Genomic DNA, 18,442 nt, shown 5'->3' with positions numbered 1-18,442 from the left:
CGACCCGCTCTTGAGGATGGCTTTCAAGACCGCTCTCCGCCTGCCGACGAGTACATAGACAAAAAAATTATTGGCGCTAGGGTTACACAACACCTTCAGTGAACTGATAGAAACCCTTTACGTCTCACAACAACAGAGACTTGCGCAGACTCACATGGACCGGTAGGTCCTACAAGCCTTGGGCTTCCATGCTATAACAATGCGAACCCAAGAAACCAGCTCGATACGTCGTTATGTCCAGGACAGCTATCACATTACCTCAACACCATGCAACATGGACCCCCAACTACACTCCGACAGGAGGACAGCAAGGGCCCAGTACATGGAGAAAACATTCAGGTTCCATACCACAGCTTGTTTTACGGACGCCGCCATGTATGGGACGAGAAACAAAGGTGCAGTGGCAGGGGTATGCGGTCGCCAAGGCCACGTTACCTCCGCTGCATCGACCCACCCCTGCACGATCACCGAAGCCGAAGAACTGGCCATCGCATTAGCCATCCGCAAAAACCAACACGCAAACAAACCACTGACGATCCTCGCGGATTCCTAGCAGGCCTGCCGCAACTTCCTACAGGGAAGAATCGGAAGACCTGCTGCACAAGTCCTCGCCCAAATAATCAAGGAGCATACTGAGGACATCACCACCCAAACCATCATCTAGATACTGGGCCACACTGGCATCACGAGTAACCTGCAGGCTGACAGAGCAGCTCGGGGATTCTTGCATAACCGAGCACTCATCACGCCAGCTGCAGAAGACCCAGACCCTGTCGACCTCGAGTATTCAGCCATCATGAACTACCACAGAGGGAGTCACTTGTGATATGCACCACCCCATCAAAATCTAAAGACAGAGGACGCCACTGCCTGGCACAGGCTCCAGACAGGCACTTACACGAACCTACACATATTATATCGCATGCACCCCACAGCTTACAAGGACCCTGGTGCGTGGCCCGTGGTGCGGGGCCACACCAACCCTATACCACATTACGTGGGAGTGCACGCTAGAACACCATGACTCAAACACCACAAGGGAGCAATGGGAGGCACTGCTGTCCAGCTTGGCCCTCGATGACCAGCTCAAACTGATTCAGAGAGCCGAGAAGATGGCAAGAGCCTGCGGAGCCCTGGAGTAGGGGCTCCAGCCATTATCGATTATTCTTATTATTCTTTTAATAAAGTTTATCTATCCTATCCTATTATAGCTGCCCTTCAACCTGCTAAGGAGTGCTACTACCAATATCTTTTGTAACAGCATAGTGTAGTGAAACTCACTGCAAAAAGCATCTATTGCAGACACCTTTGTTCAAGAAAGTACAAAACACAACACTTCCCTTAATTTGCACTTGATACTACATGCAGAATTAGCGCAACATAAGGAACTACAACAGCCTAAGCTTTCCCTGCAGTCATGTACTACTGACAGCCTTTCAATATACCACAGACGGACAAGAAACCCAATTACATATGTTAAATTAGCAACACCAACTGTATGGCTATAAGTAAAATGATGAGCACAGCTGTGGTCATTGCTTCCCCGCAAAATCGGTTTAAGACAAAACCCCACGATAACGATTTTGTGCGCGACAGCAACGAGCGGTGGCTTCAAGTGACGAAACGGGCTGTTACGGGAACAGATCGTTCGATCCCTCGGTTTTGGAAATCTAGAATTTGTTGCTCTTTAACCATAAATGCTACGAGTGACTAGTCAATAGCGCGAAGCCGGCACTGGATGTACATCGGTCAAGTACTACCCACTGTCGCACGAAACAAACGACCAAATTTGGATACGTGCAAGGATAAGAACCTATTAATAACCTATTGCAAGACCTTCAGAAATATTTTATGCTGCTTTTCACAGCAAAACACATCAACTTAAATTCATAAAGCAGATGTCACGCTAGTTACAGCGTGTATTTGCTGCCGTCATACTGGCAACACCAGGGAGACGTCGCTCAATGTTAGCGCTCGCATGGGGTTCGACTTTAGGCAATGAGTGAACGTGGCAGCTATATCCATCATGTCGCTTGTCACGCTGGAGATTGCTTGCATGGGGTTTATACTTTATCGTATGAGTACTGCTATCTGTACTGGCACAACTCGCCACAACAAGTATGAATTGTTCCCAATACAGAAAGGGCTGAATTTCCTTCAAGCTAACTTTGCATGCCAAATGTTCCATCAATAATGCAGGCCGATATGAAAAGGAACGCGCAACTAGTGTACTTAGGGTGAAAAAATTTCCAATGTAGCACTTTTAATTATAGCAAGCATCATTCGATTCCCATTCTAATCCATGCTTTCACAGTTATTGTTTGAATGATGGTTAGGTGTTTTACTCCATCCCTCTGTATGTCACTACCTGTGAAGACTGCATTGACACCTAATTGCGATTCAACACTAAGTTCAAATTTAATCCACTGTCTGAATGACAACCTTTAAGTCAACAAGCAAGACGCTCGAATGAACAATAGTGCAACTGCAGACATCACAACAGAATAAATGTCAGTTTTTTCAAGCTCATAACAAAGTAATGCATTAATTCAAAGCCTTAGAAATCAGGCACATGGAAATTGACAACAGGTAACCTCACTCCAATAGAGACAGCATAAAGGCACACACTTTTCATACTTAAATCACCGACTTTTCATACTTAAATTATATGCATAAAAAGTGCTTATAGGAAAGGTCCATGGTCTAGCTAATTGATGTTAAACCATTGAACACGCACAATGAGAATGTGAAGCGAATGCCACTCTTATATATGCGTAAATTAATGCAATAGTGACCTGACCGTCACGTTCTAGGTCGGTAGTACACTTCACTGGTAGCTACGGAGGAAGACTCGTGACGGGTGAGTTACAGAGGCTGTCGTTAGGCCATGCACAAAAATCCGAAATAAAAGGTCGACGGCTGAGACGTAGACGGCGAAAGGACAAACGCTAATTTGCGTTCCAGTAGCCTTCGTCTGTGCTCGTCTTTCTACGATATGGATATGTGTGTTATTTGCAGGCGTTGCGACGAGCTGCGCAAGAAACACTCTTGAAGCAAATTCACAGTCTCCTGTAGCCAAAATTTGTTTACAGCAATGACTAACGGAACAATTCAAAGAACAGTCGCAATACGCCGCTCTACGTGTCATGGCCATCACCGGCAATTGCTTCCTCTCAGTAAATCCAAGTAGTTGCTCCATCGGCCCAATATTTCTGTTTTCAACGTATGTGACCTAAACATGCAATTTCCTGACACTGGACGGCCGATTAGTACCCAAGTGCACAGTCTTTCATGCACTAACTGCGGTGCTCTCCAAGCACGGCGCATCACGACCGTAACGATCTACGGAATAGTCGCACGTGACGCGCAAGGTCATCAACGGGGCCACTCGAGACGAATACGAGCATTTCGCGCCGACCATCAATGCCGAAGGTGAGTGCTGCTGAATGTGACACAAATCCGATTCATTCAATCACGCCATGTGACGGCGTGTTGGGAGTGTACTACGCGGTTACCGACAATGCGAGCGAGGAGCGGCCAACGACACCGGGTCAGTCACCTTCCGGTAGAGCTAAATCAAATCTGCTCTAACAATGGCATTCGAGTTTTGTTCTATTCTGCTTCTAGCTCATACTTACTAAAGGAGGATTTACCATGGCGTATTGCAATACGCAACGAAACTTCGACGCTGCGCGTATACCGGTAGAAGAAACGTTCTGCAATCGCCACGCTGCGCACGACACTGTAGGTATGAGCCCACGGTCCACTAAGCCCTAGGCACACCAGCGCGTGACTACAACGAACGGCGCGATCACAGCGTGATCGCGACAAAAAGAAGCTCGCCCGAGAACCGGAGCGCGCTACCTTGAACAAAGGGGGAAGTAAGCATGCGCTTCAGCCACCTCAACTCAGCCTGCCAGCAAGAAGTCCCGAAATCAAGAAATCTTCAGAGTTGTGTCACATAACGACGAAGCTTTCTCACACGAGTGAACATTTCGGCACCACAACGCAGAGCGCTACAACACTTTTCTATGGCGACGTGGCAGACGACTTTTCTTTCCGGGCGGTGAACGCTCAGATTCCTAAAGCGCGGTTTCGCAGCCAGCAGGAAAATCCCGCAAGTTCGCTCCGTGGAAAACAACGAATGGTAACTGCAACCAAATGAGAAGACGGAGAGTAGAGAAAAAGGACGCCACTCACAGCGCATTCACTAGTCCATTTGATGGTGACGCGATCACGCACGTAGCGTGTGCTCCGCTCCGACACACAGCGTCTGTGAAGTACTACAGCTGTTTCTACGGAAAGCGGCGGACCGAAAGAGCGAAACTATCGGCACAGGTGCACTTGCCGTAGCCGCGTTGCGCTGCTATCACACCACGCCGACCACGCATTCATTTTTATCATCCGTTCTTTCTTCTTTTACCCTATTAGCGCGAGCACGTGACATCCTTTCTTCTAGCGGAAGTTCTAGGACGGCTACGCGCATGCTACGCCTGCGTATCCGAGCGTGCCGGTGCGTAACATCCGCAAGTTTATCCGTCGCCAAGGCAGCGAGCGGCGTCTTTCATTTGTCGATACCAGTCGCCGTTATCTCTTGCTGGAAGCTGATCTTTGATGCCTTTGTCGCTGGATCAGCAGTTCTAGCACTCCATAGCGATAAGATTTGAGTCCTAACCATTATTTATTTTAGTTTCAGTGAACAAATCTAAAATAAAGCATGTCGTGTCCAGCATGACTACTTAAACGCAATTAAATAGCAGATAAGATACAAACGCGCGTATTTAAGAGGTTCAGGCACGTCTTGTCCTTTCCGGATTTGACAAATTAAATAACCTAGTTTTCTTTTTCTTTTCCGGAGAAGAAGAAGCAACTGTAGAAGTGGCCGAGTCCACTCGACAGAGTATGCACAACCACTTAAGTATTAATGTCTAGGAGAGCGGAGTTCCTGTGTCGGCTACCGCGCTGACGTTGAACACCGACGCAGAAAAATAGAATAGAGCGAAACTGTGTAATTCATCATACCAGGTGCGCAAAAACCATGCAGAATGGGACATCAAAACTGCCATATGCTGAAGTGGGACCTCCAATCAAATTGGCCGGTCATGGAAAGCAGGCAATGACTTCATGCGTTGCGGTGTCTCTGACAGCGCTTTGACATGCTACTGACCATGTCTGCTTTCTTGCCGGACGATTTTATGCCTCGGTATTTCAGTTCTTGACGCAGCGCATCCTTAGTGAGAGACTTGTACTCCCGACGAATGGGCGCCCGTTTGTTTTTCGGGCCCATCCCTGAATATTAGAAATTGCAGCACTGGTGGCTAAATGAGGCTCGGCGACGCGCCTCCGAGCTCATTATCTTTCTGTTAAAGTTTTCAAATGCTGGAGAACCGTCCTATGAAACAGCATTAAAGAGCACAAAGCATACAAAACATACGCCCTGCTTCTCTGTATAGCACATTTTTCGTGCATTTTCTATCAGCCGGTGCCTATGACTGGTGCTACCGGTGAATGAAAGAGCCTTGTATAAACACATCACTGATTCAAGCAAAACAAATTAGGTATTGAAAAAAAAAGCTTGAAAGGAAAACAGTAACCGTGGTTTTACTGGTTCAAGAAGTGAGTGTGTATTGTCAATGTCATGTAGGTCAGTGCTATTGTCTCATTACTCCCGCTAACGTTGGTCGTTGGAAGGTCGCAACCAGCAACATTGTGAAAGCAAAAAAACGGCATTTCGCAGCGTGATGTCCTGCCGGTAACTGAGCCGACGTCTGTGGTGTTCAAGTGGTCGTCTCCGATTATTCAAGCCCGCAAGCATGTATTCCATGGTTAGAGCAACATCCTGCAGAACTCTACTGCGCAACGTCGTGTCAACGACTGCCCGTTGCTCACGACAGAGGTCCACTACACCCATCAATACTGTGATTATGTTTGTACCTCAGCAAGAAGCATGGGTGGTCGAGAGGATGGGAAAGTTCTCGCGAATATTAGAGCCCGGCTTGAACTTGCTGCTGCCCGTGGTAGATCGCGTTCGCTATGTTCAGTCTCTCAAAGAAATAGCCATTGACATCCCACAGCAGTCTGCCATCACGCTGGACAACGTGACGCTCAACATCGACGGAGTTCTCTACCTGAAAGTGGTCGACCCGTACAGGGCGAGCTACGGTGTCGAAGACCCCGAATTTGCCATCACGCAGCTCGCGCAGACGACGATGCGTTCCGAGCTGGGCAAGATAGCCCTCGATAGTGTCTTCAAGGAGCGCGAGTCGCTCAACATTGCCATTGTGGACGCCATCAACAAGGCCAGCGGTGCCTGGGGCATCGTCTGCCTGCGCTACGAGATCCGCGATATCCGTCTACCACAGCGGGTCCACGAAGCCATGCAGATGCAGGTTGAGGCTGAGCGAAAGAAGAGAGCAGCAGTTTTAGAGTCGGAAGGAATCCGAGAAGCGGATATCAACGTAGCTGAGGGCCAGCGTCGTGCGCGCATACTGGCCTCAGAAGCGGAGAAGATGGAGCTCATTAACAAGGCGCAGGGAGAGGCTAACGCCACGCTGGCTAAAGCTGAAGCCAAGGCCAAGGCCCTTAGCAGAATAGCCAACTCCTTGCAACAACCAGTCGGTGGCAACGCGGCGTCATTTATGGTGGCCGAGCAATACGTGCAAGCCTTCAAGAGTCTCGCTAAGGAAGGCAACACCATCATCCTTCCTGCAAACACAGGTGACGTGTCGTCGTCTGTGGTCCAGGCCATGGCCATCTACAAGAACCTCGCACATCCTGTAAAAACAACGCAGCTAGAGACTGGAAACCAGTCGACAGATAACTTGGCAGAGTACATAAGTGATGACGAGGACAGGAAAGATGTCATGGACTCCACGAAACGCCAGACATGAGACCTCACATTAAAGACTTCTGTTCTTGGAGCATCCTTGAATCCTAGTGTGACAACCTAAATTGGCCTTGAAATTTGTTATGAACAGCTGCGTTCAGAGCAAGAGTACAGGGACAAAGGTTTATTAATGATATTCTGTGGACGCACATGCACTTTGCAAACAGTGGTTGTACGTACATACATGTTGGCATGCCACTGGAAATTTTAACATTATTCGCCATCAGTATTAAGATGTGCAGAACTACGCATCATAATGGCTGCTTTGTATATTAAACTCATAATTGCTATCAGCAAAACTTGCTGGATATAGCATGGTTGGGAAATTGTGCTGTACTTGGTACAAGTACACAGACAGTAGGGCACACACAGTGCAGCATGTCTCCTTTATGTCTGCCCACTTCTTGAGTGTTTCACATTTTTTCCAAGTATGCAACACGAACTTGTAATAGGCTTTATGTTAGGTATGTCGTTGCTATTGCATGCAAAGGGCGGTTATCTAGTCTGTCAACAGAGCTAGCACTATTTTACCCTAACTAAAAATTGTGGCGTGCACAAGATGCATCAACTGCTGAGCAAAGCCAACACTATGAAGTTTGGTCCTATCATCTTGTTTTTTACAGGAAATTTCTTGGACTGGTTATGTAGGACATACGTAATAAAAATTGTTAATTCATTTACATGAATAGCTACCTTTAACTGTCACCCTTACATTTCTACGTGCATAGCCTCCACTGCTCCTGGCACGGAACATGGCACAGTGGTGCATCAGGGTTATGACATAGGACTGGTAGACGTCAAATGCAGTTTAGAATCATGGCCAGCCTTCTGTTTGGAGGTTCCACAGATGTGCACTTCATGTCATTCCATGAGGTAGCAGTTTCCCTGCATCAGTGTAACCTATTTAGCTTAATACTTCTGTCTTCATTCACAATTAATTGCATCCTTAAAAAAAATAGAGTTAACCGTTTAATTTTGCCAGGGCCTCCTAACTGAGGCCTCCTATGTAGTTCTAGTACTTGGTGCGGATACAAGGAACTTGCAATGAGACTGATACATTTCAGCATGTTATGTAATAGTAGTAATTTTCCATGTATCAATATGTAAACGTCTGCAAGTTGTATCTTGCATACATGGTCTGCTGAAAATGTGCGTCTTTCTTTGGCAGAGGTGTGAAAAGGCTAAGGTGAACTTACCCACAATCTGCACTTTTAGTCTGAGATTCCTCCCACGATAAAAAGTGCTCTAGCAAGGGCCATATCTTGTGATAATTATTCTACTCCGATTCAATTCACTTCATAGCATCCTTACCTCCGAGCGGCCAATCCCGGTAATAGCGAGAGTGCAGGTTCATGCAAGCTGCAAGGCCAAGAAGCATGGAAGATTAGACTCGTTGCAAAATATGGCCCCACATGTAATAATTGAAGAAGAATGAGATACTGTGCCAATGGCCAATGCCATTGCATGAGTCAAAACTTGAGTCAAGAGGATGCAACAGTGTGAGGGCACCGGATTGACTACAGCTCGTACATGGCGACTTCGGCAAGAACACACCATGTCACTTCCTTCATCTTGGGCAGCCTGCACTGCATCAGCAGTGTTACTTTTATGGCTGCCACCAAAAATTATTGTGGCATTTAGAATGATATAAAAACTCCAGTGGAGTGCCTCGCCCAAATTTACACCTGACTAAGCATAAATATAATTACATTGTTGTGTGGCAATAGAGTATGCATCATTCCATGTCCCCAATAATGCATTTATATGGCTCATGGGTCAAAAATTTGACCGTCTGGCGTTAATGGTTCCAAAATTCAATGGCATCAAAATGGGAGTCGAACACTCGACCTTTGGTGTTAATGAAGGCAAGGTTAATTAATGTACAGTTAATTAAGGCACACAAACCCAAAAACTTTGGTGGGATAGGATGGATAGGAAGTAACAGCGAATGAGTAATTTAATGAATGTCTCGTGAGTGCACAGGGTTTCGCCTTCATCCTCTTTAGCGTGTGCTAAAATGACTGTCAATTTTATTAGAATAATGGCAGTGAGGCATTAGTTTGACAGGGAGACAAGGGAAAAGAAAATGCACATACGCACTGGTTTATGCGCACACACCTCACATTCAGTGGTCTGCTCCAGCCAAACATGCTGATTCAGTAATGTATAAACATTTCAGTTGCATGCTTTGGCCATAGCCATTCGCAGCACGACTGTGTTGAGCCCTCCATTAATGTTCTAGGTTACAAAATGTGATTGGTTGCTTGAAGTTTTTGTGACTCTTAATTTGACTCTCCAGTCTGTCCACTTAATTCCTCATCTACGTGATGCAACTCTGAGGTCAAAGCTTGTGAGTGAAAATGTAAATATATTGCACTTGTCACTTTAGATTCAAAATGCCACTTGGCTTCTGATTTGTGCTGCATAACAGTTGGTCATAACTACCTGCAATCATTTTGCTCTCATTGCACCTTAAGTTTAACTGGAAGGCAAGTTAGTTGTCAGTGTTTGAAGGAGTTGTTTCTTTTAAGGCACTACTCCATTGACACAGAGCTGAAAACCAGCAGTGCACCATATGCTCTATAGTTTGTGACAACCTAAGAATTACAAGGTTATATGTGCACGATCCAACTCGAACACAGTTTGCATAGATGTGCCAGTTTATTAAGTTCACTCGTTTGCCTGACATCAAGCGGTCACACATGTTTCAAACTATTTTTTCGGTGCAGATCAGTCATTGTGTCACGGGTTTCAGGATGAAACCTGAATGTCTAGGGAAAATTTTATCGGTGATCTGAATATCACTGCTCCATAGTTAACATTTTACCCTGAAACAACTAGCCTTTATTTTCCAATCATCATAGCATTTACATTAGCAGAGCAAAATAATTAACCTGTGAGCGGACTCCAGCAGGCTCGGCTTTCTTTCAGAGGTTAAAGGCAGGTGCACTGTGTTTTTATGGGAGGAACTTGTTTGTAATTCTCAGGTTTTCACCGACTAGTGTAGAAGTGTTTGGTATTTGCCGATAAATGCCAAAAATAACTTCATATCTGCATTGAGAAATCGCTATATCTTGAGCAATGCTGAATTACATAGTCTGCCTTGGCTTATCGCAATAGTACAAGTGGGCTAGTTGGCTACAGTTGAGGGATCACATTCTTAGCTGCAAATTTGATATGAGTTGGCTGGGAAAGGAAGCATAGATGAATGAAATACTGAGCTTCTCATTACAAGGAACCAGCCAGTATATAGCCAGCATGCCAGAAAAAAAAGTGCAGTTACCAATAAGGAAAGGGCAAAAAAAAAATTAAATGCAAAATCTCAAAGAAATATTGCAAGAAAACTGATGCAGAACTAGTCTTTGCATGTTGATAGATTACTTGTTAGCTGTAATTATATAGCAAGCATGACCTTGGACATAGGAATCACGATTAGGAATTCTAGAGGGCTGAAGAGTTCAATTTGGTGTAGCCTGAATCTGGAGTGCAGCTACGTTGCAAATAATATGTGGAAAACATTGAAACCAGCTCTCACACAATAGCCTGCAGGTGCATGTGCCTGTTTAATTGAAGGCTTGGATAACCAATATACAAATTATGGGGCCTAACATCTGAAAACAACTTGCAGTCTATGAGAGAGGCCATAGTTGGAGGGGCAGGGCTCCGAATGAATTTTGATCATGTGTGGTTCTATAATGCTCACACAATGGTCGGTACAACCAACCCCCCCTCCCCAACCCACCACCCCCACCACAGTGGTGGTGGTGGGGGGGGGGGGGGGAGGGTGCATTCATCATCATTTATTGGACCCTTAAGGACCCTTTACAGGGTATTACATAAGGGGGGGGGGGAGTCATAGATATACATAAGTCAAAGATGTTACATAAAGAATGAATTGAAATAGCGTAGGTTAAGAAATGCAGGAATACAAAATAGGAGTACAGGCAACTTCAAATGCAACAACACTTGGAATGAAAGGAGAGATTGTTCAATTGTAGTTTCCAAAATGTGAAAGCAACCGCTCTTTAAATTCTTCAGGATCCTGCTCCCTGACAATTGCATCTGGGAGTGCATTCCATTCCTGGATTGCTGTGGGTAAAAATGATTTATTGAAGGCAGCAGTTGATCCATACAGGCGCTGTAAACTGAGTGAATTGAACAGGCGTCGTGACGAACGTGCTGGTGGTAGAAGAAGTGATTCGCGCAGATGTTGAAAATGGTAGTACAGCTTGTGGAATAAGCATAGACGTGCTATTTTGCGTCGATAGACTAATGTGGGTAAATTGAGCGATGACTTAATACTACTGATACTAGTTTTGTAGTCATATTTTGAAGATATGAATCGTGCAGCACGGTTCTGGACCGATTCTATTGCATTGATTAGGTATGCTTGATGTGGACACCAAATCGCGGAAGCGTATTCAAGTTTTGTTCGAACAAAAGTTTCGTATGCCAGTTTACGGACGGAAGGGGGCGACAACGATAATGTTCTTCTGATAAATCCTAGTGTTTTAGAGCTGTCGGCTATCAGTTTCGTGATGTGTTCCGACCAGTTAAGATTGCTAGTGATTAGGATACCGAGGTAGCGATACGTTTGTACTTGCGAGATGTTGACTGTGCGCAATGAGTACTCATGGGTGATGTTAGTGTGCTTGCGGGAAATTTGAATAAATTTGCATTTAGAAATGTTAAGCTGCATCAACCATTTGGTACACCAGTTATCTATTAAGTGCAGGTCATTCTGAAGAAGGGCCTGGTCAGACTCAGTAGAAATTCGACGATACAGGACACAGTCGTCCGCGAAGAGGCGTATGGATGATGAAATACCACAAGGGAGGTCATTAATGTAGATGAGAAAGAGAAGGGGACCAAGGACTGATCCTTGTGGAACTCCAGAAAATACCTTGCTTGAGGCTGAAGAACATCCACCTATAACGGTGTATTGGAGGCGGTCGGTGGGGAATCAAACTCGCAAGCGCATGTACAACAGTAGAATTTCATAGATAAAAATACTACATCACAGCCATCATGAATGCATCCATTTAGTATTATGTGCTGTCTGCTTCCCACTCAAATATGCAATGGTGATTCTTCAAACCAAAAAGTGCTGAAGAAGACTGCCGCACTGTCAAAAAAGGCTGTTGAAGAGCTTGCGTTTATGGTGATGGGAACTGCTTTCAGGCAATTAAGAAAACATAGTTGTTTACTCATTTAAGCTGGCAAAAGCACTGCAAATTATATGTGTGCACGTATACGTGTTGTTCAAATTGAGGATAACTACCTTATAGCATATTGGATGAAAAAATGTTAAATAAGTGGATGAAACAAATCCTTCATAATGCACCTACAAAACAGGAGGTAAGCCCAGCATTTTTCTTTTGTGTGTGCGTGATCTATAGAGTGGTATAACTAACCTTTGGCCAAGATTTGAAATAACTTTCATAGTTTGTAAACATAACTGCAATTGTAAGGTAACATAAAAGCTTCCAGCACATATAGATACCTTTGTTATTAGCTCCTGTTGCACTTTTGCTTCTGAAACATGCTATCATGTTTCAAGTATTAACAAGCTTGTACAGCTTTCTGTACCTGCAACATAGTAGTAGCTAAAATGGGTGACATGAACAGTAATTCAGAATAAGATTTATGAAAAATTCGTTTCTATGAGTGCACCTAATTTCCATATTATGGCTGTAAAATCAAGGAATAATGTCAACCTTTTTTTTTCTTTTCTAACTTCTACCTTGGTTCAATATTTTGCACATGCAAAAAACTGAAAAGTTGGTTTACTTACCTTTTGTCAAATTCTTTTCAACTTGACCTGATCAACCATAATACAGTTGGGCCGCATTATAATGAAACTTCTCCTGACATGAAAATGCATTTATTAAATCCAAGATTAATTACAAGGATGTATTCATTAAGTGCTAAAATTGACATAACATTGTATATTTGCTTTGTTATATCCGGTAATTCATTATATCCGTTATATTGAGGTTTGACTGTATAATTGTGAAATGCTTGCAAGTATACACAACTTTTTGGCAGTGACAGCTCGGTTCACAATGCTTTGGTTGGTGTCTCTCCAGCTACACAAACAACGAAGTTCTTCAGAGATTCATTCCTCAGGCTTCGCATTTTGTTGGTGTGTCACCACAAGCAGCACCATGCTGAGTCCTCCAACGGTAAGGAGAGAAGACTCATTCCAGCACAGAAAGGGTGAAAACATTTGCGTTACGGAGGGAGACAAATGTAAGGGAAGTTAAAGTGTGGTCCTGGGTTCAGGTTTAGAGGGAAATAGATGCAAAAAGAAAGTTGTGGTTTGCATACAGTTATTTCGTCTACATTTGCACTTATATTCATTTTCGCGGGTTTCTGTTTGTACTCCTGAAGATCACGAGCATGTATTCCCAACTGTGAAAGGTTGTCGGTACGCCTGTAGGGTTTGCCTATGTAGCCGAGTTCACGGCTGTCTGCACATGTGCGATTCCGGAACTACGAGGCCAGAACCATTTATAAATCATTCTATATTTAGTTACCCATTGTGATAAGGAAAACACATCTATTCCGCATACATCAATAAGTTTTTAGGCAAGTAGGGCCCCCTGGGCTGTACTTGTCGCTGATAAGGCAGCCTAGCCGCCTGTGGGATTATCTGACTGAGCTATGTGGAATACTGGGCTGCCATAGTCGAAAGTTCAAATCCTTCTGTAACGTTTCTTTTTTTATTTGACAATGGTGAGCTTGAAATTCACCTCAGTGCACTACATCTGCAGGCTTGAAGTGACGCCTGACGCTGGCAAAAGATGCCGAGAGCGAGTGGGGCTATACTAATCAAGGTACAACCAAATTAGGAAGGTCCACTAAGCTTCAACAAAGACACTCCCTCATCAGAACAGGAATTGGCCTCCCTGGTGCAGTATTCGGTCAATACCTCCCAAATGATTCCTTCAATAAACCCATGGCCCTCAGTCGCCAGCAGCTGCGGAGCATCTGACCAAGGTGGCAGTCAGACCTGCAATGCAGCAGAGGCTGCTAAGAATCTCTGGGTCCGGACAGCAGGCCACCAATGAAAACTGACCCTGTCAACCTTTAATTGCCGAATTCTGCCAAGACAGCCTAGCTTAGCAGTACTCTTGGAGGACCTACCAGACGTTGTTTGGGATATCACTGGCCTTTGTGAGATTAGAACTGGTGAGGCTTATACATTGATGAATAACGGACATGTCCTCTGCTACAGAGGTCTCCCAGATAACAAGCAATATGGCGTACGATTCGTAATCCATAAGGACATAGCGGGCAACATTGACGAATTCTACAGCATTAATGGGAGGGTAGCTGTAGTCGTAATCAAACTTAATAAGAGGTATAGATTAAAGGTAGTACGAGCCTATACGCTCCAACATCTAGTCACGATGATGAGGAAGTAGATCAGTTTTATGAAGATGTTGAATTAATGATCAGAAAAGTGCAAGCTCAGTATACTGTATTAATGGGCGACTTCAATGCAAAAGTGGGGGAAAAGCAGGCTGGTGAAGAAGGAATTGGCAACTACAGCGTCGATTCTAGGAACGCTAGAGGAGAGATGCTGGTAGAATTCGTAGAAAGGAATAAGCTTCGAATAATGAACACCTTTTTCAGGAAGCATAGCTACAGAAAGTGGACCTGGAAAAGCGCTAATGGTGAAACAAGAAATGAAATTGACTTCATACTTTCTGCTGATCCCAGCATAGTGCAGGATGTAGAAGTGATATGTAGGCTAAAGTGCAGTGATCATAGGTTGGCGAGGGCTAGGATTCACCTCAATTTGAAGAGAGAAAGTAAAATTGGCCAAGAAGAAACAGGTCAACCTAGAGGCAGTAAGATTAAAGCAGACGAATTCAGGCTGATACTCGCAAACTAATATGCAGCCTTAGAACAGAGAGATGAAGATGACATAGAGATAATGAATGCAACCGTGACTAGGCTGGCTTCAGAGGCAGCAATTGAAGTGGGAGGCAAGGCACCAAGGCAACCAGTAGGCAAGCTCTCCCAAGTAACGAAGGACCTAATAAAGAAACGACAAAGAATGAGTGTCCAAGTCTTGAGATAAGATAGAATTTGTGGAACTGTCAAAACTCATCAACAAGGCGAAAATAAGTGATATTCGAAACTATAACGTGAGAAAGGCTGAAGAAGCCGTAACAAATGGATGCAGCTTGAAATTGGTGAGGAAGAAACTTGGCTTAGGACAAACCAAGATGTATGCACTAAATGATCTTTTTAATACAATAGTTGAGTACTAGTGACAAATTATGATGAGGAGTGCTTTTGTCATCGGGCTAGTACCGGAATGTTGCTGGGGGGTCTCAAATCATGTCATGCATTTACCTCAATTTCTCGGTTACTAAAGCTCTGTTCACGATTATATTGACGCCGTAACAAATGGATGCAGCTTGAAATCGGTGAGGAAGAAACTTGGCTTAGGACAAACCAAGATGTATGCACTAAAAGATAAGCAGGGTAATATCATCAGCAATCTCGAAGATATAGTAAAAGCAGCGGAAGAATTTTATGCTGACCTGTACAGTACCCAGAGGAGTCTTGATACCTCAATTACAAACAGTACTGAACAGGATACAGAAACTCCTCCTATGACTAGCGATGAGGTCAAAAGGGCCTTGGCAAGGCATAAAACGAGGAAGAGCGGTAGAAGATAGAATAACAGTCGATTTAATCAAAGATGGAGAAGACAATGCTTGGAAAACTGGCGGCTCTTCATATGAAGCGTTTATCAATTGCAAGGGTCCCAGAAAACTGGAAGAATACAAACATTATACTAATCCACAAAAAGGGAGACATTAACGAATTGAAAAATTACGGGCCCATTAGCTTACTCCCAGTATTATATAAAATATTTACCAAAATAATCTCCAATAGAATAAGGGCAACGCTGGACTTTGGTCAACCAAGGGAACAGGCTGGCTTCAGGAAGGGATACTCTACAATGGATCACATCCATGTCATTAATCAGGTTATCGAGAAATCCACAGAGTACAATAAGCCTCTCTATATGGCTTTCATAGATTAAGAAAAGGCACTTGATTCAGTAGAGATACAAGCAGTCATAGAGGCATTACGTAATCAAGGAGTACAGGAGGCTTACATAAATATCTTTGAAAATATCTGCAGAGATTCCACAGCTACCCTGATTCTCAACAAGAAAAGCAGGAAGATACCTATAAAGAAAAGGGTCAGACATGGATACACAATCTCTCCAATGCTATTCACTGCATGTTTGGAAGTATTCAAGCTATTAAACTGGGAAGGCTTACGAATAAGGATTGACGGTGAATATCTCGACAACATTCGGTTTGCCAATGACATTGTTCTATTTAGCAACAATGCAGACGAGTTACAACAAATGATTGAGGACCTTAACAGAGAGAGTGTAAGAGTGGGATTGAAGATTAATATGCAGAAGACAAAAATAATGATGAATAGCCGGGCAAAGGAACAAAAGTTCAGGATCACCAGTCGGCCTCTAAGGAGTACGTCTACCTAGGTCAATAAATCACAGGGAACCATGATCATGAGAAGGAAATTCACAGAAGAATAAAAATGGGTTAGCTCGCATATGGCAGACATTGCCAGCTCCTGACTTGAAGCTTACCATTATCATTGGAAATGAAGGTGTATGATCAGTTCATTTCACTAGTGCTGACATATGGGGCAGAGACTTGCAGACTGACAAAGAAGCTTGAGAACAAGTTAAGGACCACGCAAAGAGCGATAGAATGAAGATTGCTAGGCATAACGTTAAAAGACAGAAGGAGAGCGGTCTGGATCAGAGAGCAAAGGGGTATAGACAATATTCTAATTGGCATCAAGACAGTGGAGCTGGACAGGTCATGTAATGCGCTGGCAAAAGAACCGTTGGACCATTAGGGTTACAGAATAGGTAACAAGAGAAGGGAAATGCAGTCAAGGACGGCAGAAGGCTACGTGGAGAGATGAAATGAGGAAATTAGCGGGCGCTAGTTTGAATCGGTTGGCGCAGGACAGGAGTAATTCAAGATCGCAAAAACAGGCCTTCATCCTGCAGTGGACATAAAACGGGCTGCTGCTAATGATGATGAGATGCAAAGGGTGGGTTGCAGTGTCGTAGGTTGTGTATATATAAATGTGATAGGTCATGTATATAGCACAATATTTCAACTGACAAGGTAGTACAAATGTGCATACCTGTCTTCCCTAATAAAATAATAAATCACTACGTAAAACCTGTACATACAATGTCGTCTAACAAGTATATTTGAGGCATACAGGCCTCTTCATGGAATTGCACATGACATTCAATGGCTTCTTTAATTTCCTTAAGTTTCTTGTAAATGAGCTATCCCATTTCGGGCTATTGGGTTTATGCTCATATTGTCCATTTCTGTGCACTACATTTACTTAAAAAGCATTTTATTAGCCACTGCACTAAAACTTTGCTTCACACAGATCCCAACATGTACATTGAAGCTGCATAAAATTTTTATTTTAGCAAATATTGCACAATTTCTACACAGGGTTTAAGAAAATACTGGGCAGAAATGCTCTTACTAGGTGCCTGCTGAACCTATTTGATGATTCCACTGCACAGAATGCAAAATATTAGCATTTTATGGAACAAAGAAATTTGATAAGATTATGAAATATTTTACAACTGGTGAAAATCTTGAAATTTCGAGACAGCAAAGTCTACAAATGTAGCTTCACTGATATAATGGAGAATTTGGCTCTCATAACAGCGGAAAATGACTGCATGAGCTCTTATTATGAACTAAATCTTCATCATAATCTTATTGAAAGCACAAATACCCAACATACCAGCAAACAAAGTGCTACAGGAACATATATCACGTGCACTACAAAGAATGGCAGCTTCAATATAACAAAATATTCAGTTTGATGGGTTCGACTGTGGCTTGACCATATTCAAGGCAACTTTCTGAAACTGCAAAAGAGTGATAGTGAGCGAGTTGGTTCATTCTGGGAGATGTGGGGAAAGACATGGGGATGGGAAAAAAGGTGGACTTGATGGATGATTTTTTCTTTCTTTTTTGCCATTTCCCATGCCTTTGTGAAACTATATGTAATGCATGAGAAGGGGAACTGAAGGGCTCAGTTTTTGCTAGTCACAACCATATTAAGCAATATGTAATGAAACCAAGGAAATCGAAAGAAAAATTATTTCTTGTTTTAGTTGGAGAGTAGAAATGACAAGGTAAAAAAAATGAAAGTGGACGAGAAAGTAACTTGCCGTCGGTGGGAGCATAACCTACACCCGTCTCTACTGAAGGTGTACATAAAGCTTAAATTTACCCATTTACATGCTGCTGAAGCTGATTATCCAGAGCCGAAATTGCTGTGTGTTGTTCTGCAGTGTACAAGATCTTGCTGCATTTTCCAAAAGAAAACACACATTGGACTCGTTCAAATGGTAAACAAAGCATTTTTTTTTATATTACACAAATATGTACATGGAATGTCAACATTCATCTACACAAATGTGTGTGTGTGTGTATACAC

General features: G+C 43.6%; 2 protein-coding genes across 8 annotated transcripts in view; one reads left to right on the top strand and one right to left on the bottom strand.

The window, feature by feature from the left end:
• Positions 1-5,431, bottom strand: part of Tango5 (Transport and Golgi organization 5) — a 32,855-nt gene extending 27,424 nt beyond the window's left edge. Inside the window, exon 1 of one of the 7 annotated variants that reach the window (XM_065427397.1) lies at positions 5,168-5,431. In XM_065427397.1, the coding sequence (XP_065283469.1) occupies positions 5,168-5,287 (120 nt within the window). In that variant the 5' untranslated portion in view covers positions 5,288-5,431. Of the gene's footprint in view, positions 1-3,638; positions 3,793-3,864; positions 4,051-4,200; positions 4,424-5,167 lie in introns of those variants that run through there. The other 6 variants (XM_065427401.1, XM_065427404.1, XM_065427399.1 and 3 more) reach the window with 6 other exon arrangements.
• Positions 5,432-5,670: 239 nt separating this feature from the next.
• On the top strand, positions 5,671-7,566 carry Stoml2 (stomatin like 2). The gene has a single exon (XM_065427405.2). The coding sequence runs from the start codon at positions 5,814-5,816 to the stop codon at positions 6,888-6,890; it is 1,077 nt and encodes a 358-aa protein (XP_065283477.1). The 5' UTR covers positions 5,671-5,813; the 3' UTR covers positions 6,891-7,566.
• Positions 7,567-18,442: the final 10,876 nt, after the last annotated feature.

This window comes from Dermacentor albipictus, chromosome 2 (genome assembly GCF_038994185.2).
Source record: "Dermacentor albipictus isolate Rhodes 1998 colony chromosome 2, USDA_Dalb.pri_finalv2, whole genome shotgun sequence".
Lineage (NCBI taxonomy): Eukaryota > Metazoa > Arthropoda > Arachnida > Ixodida > Ixodidae > Dermacentor > Dermacentor albipictus.
The sequence above is the reverse complement of the archived record's forward strand: the minus strand, read 5'-3'. Positions and strand labels throughout refer to the sequence as shown.

Coding starts and splice junctions, on each gene's coding strand:
- Stoml2 (XM_065427405.2), top strand. CDS start 5,814: ATGTATTCCATGGTTAGAGCAACATCCTGCAGAACTCTACTGCGCAAC.